This window comes from Myxocyprinus asiaticus, chromosome 27 (assembly GCF_019703515.2).
Source record: "Myxocyprinus asiaticus isolate MX2 ecotype Aquarium Trade chromosome 27, UBuf_Myxa_2, whole genome shotgun sequence".
In the NCBI taxonomy this organism is placed as follows: domain Eukaryota; kingdom Metazoa; phylum Chordata; class Actinopteri; order Cypriniformes; family Catostomidae; genus Myxocyprinus; species Myxocyprinus asiaticus.
The window spans coordinates 15,474,407-15,490,193 of record NC_059370.1 but is presented as its reverse complement, the minus strand read 5'-3'; the positions used below and the strand labels follow the sequence as shown (position 1 = coordinate 15,490,193).

General features: G+C 39.8%; 1 protein-coding gene across 3 annotated transcripts in view; it reads right to left on the bottom strand.

Annotated features, from left to right (window-relative positions):
* LOC127418410 (ADP-ribose glycohydrolase MACROD1-like) overlaps window positions 1–14,991 on the bottom strand; it is a 91,371-nt gene extending 76,380 nt beyond the window's left edge. Inside the window, exons 1-3 of one of the 3 annotated variants that reach the window (XM_051659070.1) lie at window positions 14,402–14,991; window positions 12,206–12,295; window positions 10,244–10,354 (exon numbers count right to left, since the gene is read on the bottom strand). In XM_051659070.1, the coding sequence (XP_051515030.1) occupies window positions 10,244–10,354; window positions 12,206–12,295; window positions 14,402–14,783 (583 nt within the window). In that variant the 5' untranslated portion in view covers window positions 14,784–14,991. The remainder of the gene's footprint in view (window positions 1–10,243; window positions 10,355–12,205; window positions 12,296–14,401) is intronic. The other 2 variants (XM_051659068.1, XM_051659067.1) reach the window with 2 other exon arrangements.
* Between the last annotated feature and the right edge of the window lie 796 nt (window positions 14,992–15,787).

Here is a 15,787-nt window from a genome sequence, read left to right as displayed (position 1 = left end):
TGTATAGTCTCTACCAGATGGGTTCAAAAGTCGCCAGATATCTGCAAGACCAAGATTTTTACACATCTTGTGAAGCGTCAATGCTGCTCTAGGGGGCTTGCACACTTTTGCTTCACTATGATCAAGGACGGAGTCCATTAAAAGATTAAAGTCTCCTCCCAATATTATATCATGAGGGGTACCAACGGCTTGCAACATCCCTTCAAGATCTATAAAAAAGCCCTGATCATCAGTGTTAGGTGCGTAAATATTAGCCAAAATCAACCTTTGCCCCTGAATTTCTGCTGAAACAATAATGACTCTTCCCAATTTATCATTAATCTGTTTAAGACATTTGAATTGTAGATGTTTATTTATCAGTATAATGACTCCCCTACTCTTACTTGAGCCAGCACTAAAAAAAACATGTCCACCCCATATCTTCCCAAATTTTTCAGCTTCCTGCGGGGAAAGATGTGTTTCTTGAAGAAACACTATAACACATTTCTTACGTTTAAGAAAAGAAATAACCTTCCTTCTTTTTATGGGGTGCCCCAACCCATTCACATTCCATGTGGAGAGAGACAATCCACTCAAATTAATATTTTACATTTTGATATAATAAAAAAAATTGTGTGTCAAAAACAAGATTATACAGACCACATTCCCCATTAGTACAACAATCAAACCCCGAACTTCCCACCGAACAAAACAAACAGAAAAAAAGAAAAACGTGTGCATTAACCCCGCACACAAAAGCGCCAACCGGCGTCAATCCCTCTAAACTCAAAAGGTCCATGTACGCCTACGAGAGCCCCCGCAACAACTTTGCCATTGGATTATTCAAGTCCGGTGCTTCTGCACAAATTTTGTGAGGCAAAATTACATAACAGAAAAATACTTTGTAAAACAGACCCCAGCCAACAGGCAGAATAAACACAAAAAACATGTAGATTAATTCACAGAACTGACTCGAAGGTGTGATCCTCCACAAAACAAACTCCAGCTGATATAAAGCCTTTCAGTTTCCACGGACAGACAAACAAGTGTTCCAATTGTTCAGTGAGCCAGCTGTTATGAGTTCAGCAGATGACGTAATCACTCCAGTGTCCCTTAAAAATATTCCACAAAAACAAACTCCAGCCAACAGGAGGCATAAGCGCAAAGAACAAACAGATTCATCCACACTAACCCGAAGCAGTGTTATTTAACAAAACAAGCTCCAGCCGCTAGGCAGAACCAGCACAAACAGAAACAAGATAGGCATCCCGGTTCCTCAGATGATCAAGTATGTATCTAGTGAGTCAAACTCACTCGGAGGCCGCATGAAAAAAAAATACACCATGACTTACTCAGTCCATCAACTTTAGAAAAGACGTCCTTTATGTGAGCATGTAGATATTTTGTGGTCATCCATAGTGTCCATTCTCAATCTGGCCGGGAACTTCAGTGTAAAAGCGATCTTCCGTCAGTGCAAAAGTGCCCAGCTTCCTTAAACAGTTGAGTTATGTACAGCGAGTCAGTCCACTCACATAAGAAATGCCCAATGGATTACTCACCCATAGATTCTATGAATGACAGTGCCTGCCTGGGGCATAAAAATACTTTGCGACCGTCCTTGGTGTCTATTCTCAGTTTAGCAGGAAACATCAGTGCAAAAGCGATCTTCCGTTGATGTAAGAGTTTCTTACATTCCTTAAACTGATCAAGTTTCTCTCGTCGAATTCGCAAATCCGGGAACAAGAAAATGTTCTGATTCTTCCAAGAAAGTTGTCCTTTGCTCCTTGCCTGGCGCAACACGAGATCTTTATCGGATGATCTCAAAAATTTGGCCAGAATTGATCGGGGCCTGTCTCCCTCAGCAGATCTGCGAACCAGGACTCTGTGAGCTCGCTCAATTTCCAGTTTATGGCCTATTATGTCGAGCAGACTCGGGAAGAGCTCGTCAAGGAATTTCACCATATCTCTGCCCTCCTCATGCTCAGGAATTCCAACAATTCGTATATTGTTCCTCCGACTCCTATTTTCCAAATCTTCAAGTTTTTCCAAAATGGATTCCAAAGCTGTTTTGGACGCGGGCGGATTAGCGGATAATTCCCTTTCGGAAGACTCCAAATAATCGATCTGTTTTTCAACTTCTGTCACTCTTGTGACCAACTCAGAGAATTTTGTTTCCATCGCCATAATCGATCGATGTATTACAGCGAAATCCTCCAAGTCAGCAACAACCTTCATCAGCATCACCGAGATGTTGGACAGTTGATGCTGAATTTCTTCTCCCGACGTGCCATCCAAATCGAGTCTCCGGTCTGCAGGCCCGCCAAAGGCCTCAGCTTGAACACATAAGTGTCTTTTAATGTCTCTAGAGTCTGAGGATTTTGACTTCTTTGCCATGTTTACCTCAAAAAGCAAATATGTAACTGGGTATATCGAATCTCACCGGTTATAACATGAAAATAATTTAAAAAACTAGCAAAGTTCGCAGAGCTCGCCGTTTACACGTCTGCTTCTCGTATAGCATCACGTGACCCCCCCTAGTCTGTGACATTAACAGTTATGACTGCATGCTCAACAAGTGTGACCAGTGTCCAGGTATAGAGGCCTTACTACAGATGCTTGAAGAGTCAGACAAAGATGACACACTTCCTGATAACATCACCTTTAAGCAGTGGGTTATGACTGACACAGCAGATATGATCACTGTCGTTCTCCATAAGGATGAATTGTCTGTTTCTCTGGCTGAGAAACTCAATGCGTTAAAGACACACCATTGGTCGAGGACATCAACATGGAAAACTGTTATGTATTTGTAAAAGTCTTCCACCAATATGGACCAAGAACATCATTCAAAATGTCTACTGAGGACAAAGTGTGGGTTCCCATGAACAATGTTCTCAGAAAACTGACACCTGCCAAATTGACTACTGTCACCAGACATTGCCACAACATTTCAGAGAGACTGAGTGAGGAAATCTCACAGCTTCTAATAAAACATGTACATGTAAACATGTAAAACTTTTATTATTTGTAATGCTTATATTACATCACATCTTCATTTTAAAAAAAGCATGAATAAAGTAGGCTTTTCCCCAGATTTCTACTAGTCCTAGCTCTGTAACCAGTGGAATCTCAAACTGAATGCTACTATAGAGGACTTATTTCTGTGAAAATTTCAGGTTCCTATCTGGACCCCCACCAGAGATATTCAACCCGAAAGTGAGAGGAATTTTTAAAAATTGCACTTTCTCGCCCCTATAAGAGAAGTCTCAAACCTGAAATGTTCTGCATGAACACTATACTTACTTGAAAAGGGCAAAACTGTGATGGCTAGACCACTGGGTCAGAGCATCTCCAAAACAGCAGGTCTTGTGGGGTGTTTCCGGTATGCAGTTGTTAGTACCTACCAAAAGTGGTCCAAGGAAGGACAACTGGTAAACCGGCGACAGGGTCATTGGCGCCCAAGGCTCATTGATGCGCGTGGGGAGCAAAGACTAGGCTATCCCACAGAAAAGCTACAGTAGCACATATTGCTGAAAAATGTAATGCTGGCCATGATAGAAAGGTGTCAGAACACACAGTGCATCGCAGCTTGCTGCGTATGGGGCTTCGTAGCCGCAGACCGGTCACAGTGCCCATGCTGACTCCTGTCTGTCAGAACTGGACCATGGAGCAATGGAAGAAGGTGGCCTGGTCCGATAAATCACGTTTTCTTTTAGATCACGTGGACGGCTGGGTGCGTGTGCATCGTTTACATAGGGAAGAGATGGCAGCAGGATGCACCATGTGAAGAAGGCAGACCGGCGGAGCCAGTGTGATGCTCTGGGCAATGTTCTGCTGGGAAACCTTGGGTCCTGGCATTCATGTGGATGTTACTTTGACACGTACCACATACCTAAAGATTGTTGCAAACCACGAACATCCCTTCATGGCAATGGTATTCCCTGATGGCAGTGGCCTCTTTCAGCAGGATAATGCACCCTGTCACACTGCAAAAATTGTTCAGGAATGGTTTGATGAACTTGACAGAGTTCAAGGTATTGACTTGGCCTCCAAATTCCCCAGATCTCAATCTGATTGAGCATCTATGGGATGTGCTGGACCAACAAGTCCATTCCATGGAGGCCCCACCTCGCAACTTACAGGAATTAAAAGATCTGCTGCTAACATCCATGCCTTGATGGGTCAGAGCTGTTTTGATGGCACAAGGGGGACCTACATGATATTAGGTAGGTGGTTTTAATGTTGTGGCTGATCGGTGTATATGTACATGTACCTTGTAATGTGCTCTAGAGATCAGTTTTTGTTCCAAGGAGCTAGGACCATCCTGAGCCGAGCTATTGAGGTTTTCCATCATGTAGCCTACTTAAAATTGACCCAATTTACATCCTGCTCTTATTGTGAATGATTCAGCCTGATCTCATAAAAATAGCGTGACCGTGGCGAAATTTTAGCAAAATGATATTGCGTGGTTCCTTACACGAATCGCAGCAGTTCCAAGGTGAAATGTCCACTGTGTGGCATTAAAGGCAAGAAATTTTCTCCCAAAGAGATGAGAATTTTAAGGTTAATGCTCTATTGATTTTTAAATCAACTAAATCTACCTCCCTACCCTAAGCCTAACCAATAAAGTGTCATAAAAAGAAAATGTGAAATGAAAAACTGATTTTTTTTTAGATTAATACTCTATCACAGTGTTTCTCAACTGGTGGGATGCACCCAAAAGTGGGTCACAGGTCTATTCGGACTGGGTCGCGGACAGCAGGGAAAGAACAATGCCATGGTTCTCCCATTGAACATTTTTCGGCGGCCGCCCAAGTGATAGCCTATTTAGGACTGCCGTTTTTTTTTTTTTTTCATTACACATCATCACCTTAACAAAATTTTTCATGATTTTGCATGAGTAAAAGTAACTGATATATTTTGAAAAAAAATTATAGTTTCATATTAAATAATCTATAACTAGAATCTATTAGACCTTATTTTTATATCAACAGTGGCAGTTGTAGTTAAAGTTTCAAAATGTGTTTCAGCTACTATTTGTTTTTTATTTTTTAATTATTATTATTATTACTATTATTTAAGACTAGCAACACTGACCTAACCATGGTAATGAAGAGCCTTTCCTCCTGTGTAATATGTTCTGTTTGAATGATGTTTGAAATTAGGAAAAACGGGATAATATTGGGCTCATATAAATAAATATGTGCTTCAAGGGGGGAAGAAAACCTCCTGTAGCTTTTGTCAACAACAAAAATAATGTAATTGATGCATGCCCTTATACTTGAAAACCACGAACAAAACTATGCAAGATAAAAGGAAATGCGACCCAGGATACATTAAATACAGGTTACATTTTTATTATGGTGGGTCACCACTTGATTTCCAATGTAAAATCTGGGTCCTGAAGCAAAACCAGTTGAGAACCACTGCTTTATCGAGTTTTAAATCAACAAAACACATCTCCCTACCCTAAACCTGAAACCTAAACCTAACTGATAGTGTTATAGAAAGCAAATGGGAGATGAAAAACACAATTTCTGTAGCAATTGTTATTATTGTAAAAAATAATTTTGTTCTTAAAGGAATGTTCTGGGTTCAATACAAGTTAAGCTAAATCCACAGCATTTGTGGCAAAATGCTGATTACCACAAAAAAAAAAAAAAAAAAAATTCGACATCCCTTTTCTTTAAAAAAGCAAAAATCTGGGTTACAGTGAGGTACTTTCAGGACTCCTATCCCGATCCATTGCATTGCAAGTGAGCTCCCGCGCAATTGGATCGCACTCAAACAAACTTGTAAATGTAACTGCATTAAACATTAATTTACATTAAAATGTATCTTTTTCAAGCCATGCACTACAGTAAAAGTGTTTAGATGTAATAAGATAGCATTGTGTGAGGAACTGATATGAACTGATAATATGCCATTCTACTCGTGATTTGTGTGAAAATGAATAAAAGTCACTGTTGTTGTAGCACCTCTAGTGTATATATTTGGAAACTGCCGCGATACCCACATCGAGCCATGTATTTTGCAGAAATGTGGTATGGTAGCATGATTCTATGAAACCAGGTTGCAACAATTCATTGGTGCGCGTTATTTCAAATAAAACAAATCGGTTAATCTTCATTCTTTCTCTTTTTTTGTAAATGTAACTTGCTTCACCTCTGAAACAACTTTTCGTCTGATGTCACCAAGCTCTCTTGTTTTTAACCCCTACCTTCAACAACCTGTCACATAGAGACCATTTTTCACGTTCCAATTATTTCCCGCTGGATCAAAGTCCTGCCCAACATTTATTTCTCATTGAATGTCCTATTTCTCTCTGAAATACATCACATTGCGGAAGTAAAATGTGATGCACTTGAGTCATACTTGCAAGATCTATAAAGCAACATGCTGTAAAAAACATCCCAGGTACAATCATTTGAGAGTGTGTTTGCGCTCACTTGGGTACTTTGGTGAGATGCACACTTAGCAGTCTTGTGAAGTTCATTCCAACCTCCAAATTAATGACCTCAGGACAGTCTGTTAATCCTCACGCTTTTACACTGAGACCTACAGCCAGCCGATCAATGCGTCAACTGGGAGAGATGAATCAATGTCCTGTTACACAAGCTCTTTGTCTCCTATGTTCACTTCTCATGCTGCATCTAATCTGGAAAAATCTCTCTGCAATGATCCTAAACACCGAACTACATTGGGCCGACTAGCAGCTGTCATGCCCTCATCAGCCTCTGCTCCTCCAACTCCATCTCACTCTCCTGATTACTAATTACATCCAGCTGCTCCCCCCATCAAACCATCATCCAGAACACTATAAAGTCTCACCACATTCCCTCAGTCTTTGTCTAGTCTCGTTTGGACCCTCTTCTAGTGTGTTCAGCTCTTCTTTAAGTATACTACTCATGAGTTATTTCCAGTTGGATATCTGTTATCATTGTTACCTCGTAGTTTGATTTAACCTGTGTTTTGTCCTTGTTTTCACTGTTTCCTCCTCTGAGTTGACCATTAAACTGCATCTGGGTTCAGTACCTTGTCTTCGGCATTTTGCCAACTTTTATCGGAGGTTTATCTGGAACTTTAGCATGGTAGTCGCCCCTCTCACCAGTCCTCTTAGAGGTAAACCCAAGTACCTTTCTTGGTCTCCACAAGCCACTAAAGCCTTCCAGCTTTTAAAGACTTCCTTCACTCTTTGTCAGCCCCATACAGTGGGATATTGATCAACGTATCACCCAGGCAGCTTCCTCAGAACCAGCACCAGCAGCCTGTCCACCCGTCATAACCTTCGTTCCATTTGTACTCCTCACAACGCACAACAACTTAAGTGGCTCCACTCTTCTCCTGGATCTGGACACCCTGGAATCTCCCATACCCTTGACCTACTAAGGAACAAGTACTGGTGGCCTCATCTAGTCCAGGACGTTACCAATTTCATCCACTCCTGCCCTGACTGTGCCATGGCTAAAGCACCTTGACATCTCCCAGCTGGTAAGCTCATACCCCTTCCCATCCCACACCGTCCTTGGTCCCACATTAGTGTTGACTTTATTACTGACCTTCCACCTTCCCAAGGGTTTAATTGTGTCCTAGTAATGGTTGACCGGTTTTCTAAATCTTGCTGGCTGGTACCTCTCGAGGGTCTTCCCACGGCCATGGAAACCACTGAGGTACTCTTCCAACACGTCTTCCGGAACTTTGGACTGCCCAAGGATATAGTATTGGACAGGGGACCTCAATTCATTTCAAGGGTATGGAAGTCCTTCTTTAACCATCTGGGTGTCTCAATTAGTCTCTCCTCAGGTTATCATCCTCAGTCCAACGGTCAGACAGAGAGAAAGATCCAGGAGATAGGACGGTTCCTTTGTACCTATTGCCATACCAACCAAGAAGAGTGGAGCCGCTACCTACCCTGGGCAGAATATGCAGAGCTCTCTCCGTCACCCTTCCACTGGTCTTACCTCGTTTCAGTGTGTCCTTGGCTACCTACCACCTCTGTTTCCCTGGTCTGGAGAACCCTCCAAAGTGCCTGCTGTGGATCACTGGTTCTGAAACAACGAACGAATCTGGAACGCCACTCATGTACACCTCCAGTGTGCTGTTCGACGCCAGAAGATTGAGGCTGACGCCAGATGCTCTACCACACCCAAATTCCATCCAGGGCAGAAGGTTTGGCTCTCCACCAGAGACATCCATCTCAAGCTCCCCTGTCGAAAGCTAAGTCCCCATTACATCTGCCCTTTCACCATCATAAAACAAGTTAACCCTGTCACATACCATCTAGCACTGCCTTCACAATATCGCATTTTTCCTTCATTCCATGTATCCCTTCTCAAACCTTATATACACTCTCTCCATTCTCCCTCCACAGAGCCTGATGAGGGTAACCGTCCACCTCCGCCGCTGCTCCTGGAGGATGACCCAGCTTACATACAAGGCCATCTTGGACTCTTGGCATTGTCTGGGTCGACTAGAATACCTCATCGACTGGGAGGACTATGGTCCTGAGGAGCGGTCCTGGGTTCCCCGACATGACATCCTGGACCCATTGCTTCTTACTCATTTCCATAGTCAACATCCCGATCGTCCAGCTCCTCATGGTCGAGGCCGCCCTAGACGTTGAGTGTTCCAGTTCACGGAAGCTGCCCGTGGAGGGGGGGTACTGTCATGATCTACAGCCAGCTGATCAATGCATCAACTGGGAGAGATTAATCAATGTCCTGTCACACAAGCTCCTCTCTCTCTCATTCTCCATCTCGACTCTTATTAGGCCTTATAGTTTCTTTTACTCCTATGTTCACTTCTCATGCTGCATCTAATCTGGAAAAATCTCTCTGCAATGAGCCTAAACACTGAACTACATTGCCCTCGTCAGCCTCTGCTCCTCCAACTCCATCTCACTCTCCTGATTACTACTTACGTCCACCTGCTCCCCATCAAACCATCATCCAGAACACTATAAAGTCTCACCACTTTCCCTCAGTCTTTGTCTAGTCTCGTTTGGACTCTCTTCTATTGTGTTCAGCTCTTCTTTAAGTATACTACTCGTGAGTTATTTCCAGTTGGATATGTTATCATTGTTACCTCGTAGTTTGATTTAACCTGTGTTTTGTCCTTGTTTTCTCTGTTTCCTCCTCCGAGTTGACCATTAAACTGCATCTGGGTTCAATACCTTGTCTCGGCTTCGTAACAGCAGCAAGCGAAATGTCCAATATGGTAATACATTCAAGATTGCAGAAACATTAACCAGTCATTGCTTTGCTTTATAGCAGATTAGAGGTGATGATGGAGAAAATAATAAACCCTGTGCACTTTCATAGAGCTATATGAACATGCTAATGTCAATATGCCAATTACTGGATATGTTGACTCTGATGGCAGTATATTAATTGTGAGTTTAGTTTCCTGAACTGCAATAAATGCACTTTAGTCTTATGATGCATGACACATTCCTCCTTACCTTTTTACTGAGAGTCCTGAAAAACTAAGAGACTTTTTAGTGATGCTTTGCAGTGCCATCTTAGTGCTTGACTTGTTTCCTTTGCTATTTATGGAAACAATTGTAAGAAAAAACAATATAAGCACTTTTCCTAAGTTACTTAGTTCTGCATCTGCCAAGAAAACACACATAAATGCAGATGTTATTTTTTTTTTTTTAAACTCAAGTGTGTGTACAGAGTGGCTGACTGGATAAAGCTGGATAGAGCAGCTCTAACTCCACCTAGTGACATGTGCTCTACTAACTGGTAAAGACAATTTCAGCTCTTTTTTTACATTTCAATATTATTGAAATGGCACTGAAAACTGTAAATTGGTTGAACTGACTTTTTTATTTTGTCCACTTAAGTTCTTGTTGAGTGCACAGGCTCTCTAATCTACAATGCACATCCTCTGTTGCAACCTAAAGTCAGAGGTTCATTGCCTTTATATATACAGTAGGCCAACTTTAATTCAGAGAGAACTGGGCCATAAACAAGCCAAACATGCCAAATATGAGTTCAAATATGCCATATCTTCCACTGTAAATTAAAAAAATTAATCTTGTAATTAAGAAAAAAGAAAGAATTAAATGAAAGGGGAAAAAAAACTATTTTGTACTCTTTGTTCAAAGAAAAACTTTCAACAATAAACTGCTGAATCAGTGTTTGAAGTTTATGATATATGGCTTTGGTACAAGCATGCAGGAAACAATAAAATAAATCCTGGCAGACAAACTCAACCAGGTAAATGCAGACAATGAATTTTGCTGCACTGTGACTCTCACCTGCGTTGGCAATCGCATCAATCTCCAGTTTTGTGATGTCACCACAGAAGAGGGAAATTTTCTTGTTCAGCTCTTCATTGGGTTTGTAGTGAGGTGAACAAAAGGAGTCACCTATAAGGTAACAAACAGTAAAGTTAAGAATGTAATTAACATATATAAATACATATAATTTAATATCAACAGCATTAACATGTATTTATTTACACAAAACAACCCCAATAGTAAACTATGCACAACAATCTATTCATGTCTACAGCCTTCTAACACTTCTGCAAAATTTTTAAACAGCCATGGGTTGATTTTTTCATTCATGTTTTGAGGGTTTGACACATTGCACAAATTAGATTTGAATATTGAATGAAAGGGATTTTTGATAAAACAGAAACTTAAGCAAATCTTCAGTAAGTCAAAACAGAGGCAGATAAACTGTGGTTATGATTACAATATAAAAATCAACATGGTACTATACACATTTCTATTATCGAATTACCCCCTAAAGTCTGTCCTGCTTAAAAAAAAATGCATTACTTACAAAATGCAATACATCTTTTAATTATGGCATTGGCTTGATTATTTTCAGTGGTTATTGAAGTTTGCAAATGTTTAATGATGCTATTTTCACTATACATTAGGCCAACAGAATGCGAGGAAATTTGAAAATTATAGGGACTGTAAAATCTGTGGCACATTTATGGTAATTTTGGGCTTTAATCCTCAGGGACCCAAGCATAAAGCTTTGATGATGTATTTTCTTTTTTCCTCTTTGTATGTTTTTAGGAAGCCACTGATTATACAAATCTTGTTTTTTTTTTAAGCACATTTTGCTTTGAGGTGACTTTAGCAAGCCGTTTTATTAACTCTTAAATGCACACCTCAGGTCTTTAGAGACCCGGGACCTCATTCCACCCCCTGTACCTCATCCATTTTTTTGAGTTGTGCCCACACCTCATTAGTATTCCTCAGTCCAACTCTTATAAATATTGCAACACAAAAAAATGGCAAAAAAAAAATTATAATGGTTTACAGTAAGTACCAAAAGTGTATAGGGTCTCTAGAGAGCACTTCCACAAATTATATTTTTTATAATTAATTCATATCTATTTAAGATTACCATCACAGTATATCTATTAATTTGTGTATTACAAGAGAAATGAGTACTATATTCATACAAATAAATACTAGATCACTTTGACTTTCTGTGCAACAACAATGGTGAATTATCAGTATTTTATAAGCATGTACACATACATAATATACATGCTATTTCTTACTCAAGGTGGTGCTGTTGTTTCAGTGGTTGACTTGATTTAAATTTGACATTGCTGTTTGACGAAGAAACAACATCGAAGTAAACTTATAGCAAGTACAGCACATGAACAGTATAATATGACTTTTGTCATTTGGGTGTACTACTGAAATAATGAAAGTTGTGCATCTATTTAGACTCAACAAGTGCCTGAGAAAATACTCATAAGATATACATAAGCTACACATACATTACACATGTGTAGATTATGTGTAGCTCAATATGTGTTTTACAGCCATTTGCATCTCATGAAATTTCAGAGTGAAAATAATGAATACTGTTCTTGATTTGTCCTGATTTGTTGCAGTATCTGGGCATTTTGTACATCCATGATTGATAGATATAAGTGCCGAGTTTCTTAAAGCCTGAATATGTAAGAGTGTTTGGGAAAATGACCATGCATTTAAGGGTTAAATTTGCCATTTTTTTCCCCCACCAAAACTGTTGTTGCGAGACAATTTAGAGTGTCAACTACTTTTACTCTACTTTTTTCTTACCATAATGAAAAAAATGGGTATTGTTTAACTGTTGTAAACCAATGTTACAAAGTCTCTGAGGGTTGGACATTGAGCTGGATTTAAGCTAGTTTTGAATGGTCTTATCACAGAGCTGGCAATCCTGTTGTTTATAATGAGTGTTTTGTGTTTCTGGTTTACCTGATGGAGTCCAGACAAGAATCTTCTCCAGAGGAATGTAGTCCTTGTACACTTTCCTCCTATTTTCCCTATCCATAGAGCAAAGCTGATCTACCAAAGACAAATAAACAAACCAAAGCATAAAATAGACCGAAATCTTGAACAATTTCCATACAAGCTTTTATTGTAGTCAGAAAATGAGGCAAAATGTATTTAGCAATGTCAGGCGTCACTTTAATTATATTGATAAATTATTACAAGTGTCTGAGTACACAATGACAATCTGAGATTGAAAAACTAATTTAAAGGAATAGTTCACCCAAAAATGAAAATTCTCTCATCATTTACTCACTCTTGTGCCATCACAGATGAGTACGACTTTCTTTACGACGATCAATATTTAAGTTCTTTTTTTACAAAAAATCTCCACTTTCAAACAGCTCTCCTAAGAGTTTTTCTTTTGTTTTTTTTCCGGTTCGCATTCTTCGTTCTTTTCACCACCTACTGTGCAGGGAGGAGAATTTATAGTTAAAAAGGACATAAATATTGATCTGTTTCTCACCCATACCTATAATATCACTTCTTAAGATATGGCTTACACCATTGGATTACTTTTATGTTTCCATTATGTCATTTTTGGACCCTGTTGACTTGCATTTTATAGAGATATTCTTCTAAAAATCTTAATTTGTGTTCTGCAAACGAAAGAAAGTCATACACATCTGGGATGGCATGAGGATGAGTAAATGATGAGAGAATTTTCATTTTTGGATGAACTATCCCTTTAAACCTTAAAAAAAATATGTATGTTTTTGAAAATGTTAAAACAAAGAAACGTTAGGCCATAAAATGAATAAGAAATATGTACAATTCTGTACTATTTCTATGTCACTAATTAAATAAGCAACTTCATGACATTGACCATGTTAAGTCCTTTGTACAAAAAGTCAGATTTACTTTTGATGTTCCTTGGGACATTCTCAAATCATGCTGGATATCATGGATCATCAGGTTTTGCACAAACTTGTGGAGTCCAATACCAGCCCGAGTGCATGCTATCAATAAAGCAAAATGAGGACAGACCACATACTAAAAAATTCAAAAATTCTTAAAAAGTAACAAACTGTTAATTTTATTTACGGATATTATTTTATTGATTTGTCGATTCAACTTCATACTCAACAGTTTTTAGATGAAAATATGAAATGTATTAAATTTGACAAAGAAACATAAATAAACACTTCCGGGGGGGCCTGGGTGGCTCAGCGAGTAAAGATGCTGAATACAACCCCTGGAGTCACGAGTTCGAATCCAGGGCGTTCTGAGTGACTCCAGCCAGGTCTCCTAAGCAACCAAATTGGCCCAGTTGCTAGGAGGGTAGAGTCACATGGGGTAACCTCCTTGTGGTCACGAATAGTGGTTCTCGCTCTCAATGGGGCGCGTGGTGAGTTGTGTGTGGATGCCGCGGAGAATAGCGTGAAGCCTCCACATGCGCTAGGTCTCCGCGGTAACGCGCTCAATAATCCAAGTGATAATATGCACGGATTGACAGTCTCAGACGTGGAGGCAACTGAGATTCGTCCTCCACCACACGGATTGAGCCAAGTCACTACGCCACCACAAGGACTTAGAGCGCATTGGGCATTCCAAACTGGGGAGAAAAAATTACAATAAAAAAAATTATCTACCATATTTTAAATAATTTTAAGAGATCTTGAGGCTCCCCTGGAAGTGTGTTGAGGCCCCTAGTGGGTCCCGACCCCCTGATTGAGAACCACTGATGTAGCCTATATGTATGTATGTATTTATCTATTTATTTGTGTATTCAGAATTTTGTGAAGTGAACCCTTTGGAATAATTTGTAATCAATAAACATACCTCATTGTTATTATTATTACTTATTATCATCATTATCTCAAATGAGTAACCTTCAATATGCATGTCATTTTAACCCAGCACTGTGTCAAAAAACAACTCAGCACACTTGTTAATGTACAGTAGACCTATATAACTCATCAAGCCAAGTTAAAAATAACACTGCATGTGTTCTGTCCAATAGTTATCCAGAACTGTGTTCCCAAATAACCCAGTAATGGTCATTTTAAACCCAGAATTTTTCTGAGTGTGCGTATTACATTTAAATAATTTCTGAACGGCGTCTTGGAAGTCTGATCCAGACTTTTTGACATTAAGTGCACTTTTTAGTGAGAGACTCACTCTTTGTCTCTTTCCAGTCAGTGTTGGGTGAATGCAGGTTCAGGTGAGTCCGCTCGCTCATGGCGTGCAGTGTGCCGGTGTGCAGAGTCGCGATGACCGCAGCTGACAGCCCCACCGCACCGAGGGCAACTCTGGTGGAACCGCGGGGCTTCAATGACCAGAGTGAACTTGAGGCTGTCGAGACCTTCTCCCACCTCTGTGCTTTAGCAAAGACCCCCTGGGAATGCAATACCCCTTTACCTGCGCTGCAGAGTCTGTGAAAATGTGCGAATTTGCTGACGGACTTTAGACGACTCGGGCATCTGTTTTCAGCGCTTGATAATAAGCCAACGCTATTTGAGAGCGAAACACGAGTGGCAAGTTTTGACACCTGAAACGCCATTGCCTGCGTGTTTTGTCCTGACTCCTGACAGCTGTCAAATGTGAATTTTATACCCACAAGTCTCCCGACTGCACCTTGATTTTACCGTGGTTTCGATTTAGAGTGAATTATAACAAACGGCGTTCAGTTGATAACACATATATTCTGAAATCGAAACTAAATTGCCTGCAACAGTGAAAACAATCGGGGCAATACCAATATGTAGGGGTCCATGTGCGTTTACTTGGACTGTCCCGGATCACACGATACATCCAATACTGCCATCTAGCAGGAATAAAAATATAAACGCAATATTTCAGTTATTTTGACTTTGGGTAGTTGAGGAAGAACACAGACATGAACTCTTTTAATTCATCATCATATTTTTATACAAATGTGAAAGTGAAAATTAAAGTTAAAGTGAATATTTTAGATGCTATAACTGGTCATGAACCATTTTAACCACCTTTAATACATGTAAAAATTATTCCTAGCAAAAGTAAGATGTAAAGAAATGGTTCAAGTTACATTTATTTAAAGGGATAGTTCACCCAAAAATGAAAATGCTCACATCATTTACTCACCCTCATGCCATCCCAGATGTGTGTGACTTTCTTTCATTTGCTGAACACAAATTAAGATTTTTATTATTATTTTTAGAAGAATATCTCTGGTCTGTAGGTCCATTCAACGCAAGTGAATGGGTGCCAAAATTTTGAAGCTCCAAAATTCACAATAGGGTCACATAAAAGTACCCCAGACCACTCTGGTGGTTAAATTCATGTCTTCAGCAGCGATATAATAGGTGTGGGTGAGAAACAGATTTATAATATCTAATAAAGTCCTTTGCCCTTCACCTTCTGTTTTTGGCAATTCACATTCTTCGTGCATATCGCATTCTACTGGGCAGGGAGGAGAATTTATGTTAAAAAATGACTTACATATTGATCTGTTTCTCTCCCACACCTCTCATATTGCTTTAGAAGATATGGATTTAACCACTGGAGTCTTATGGATTACTTTTA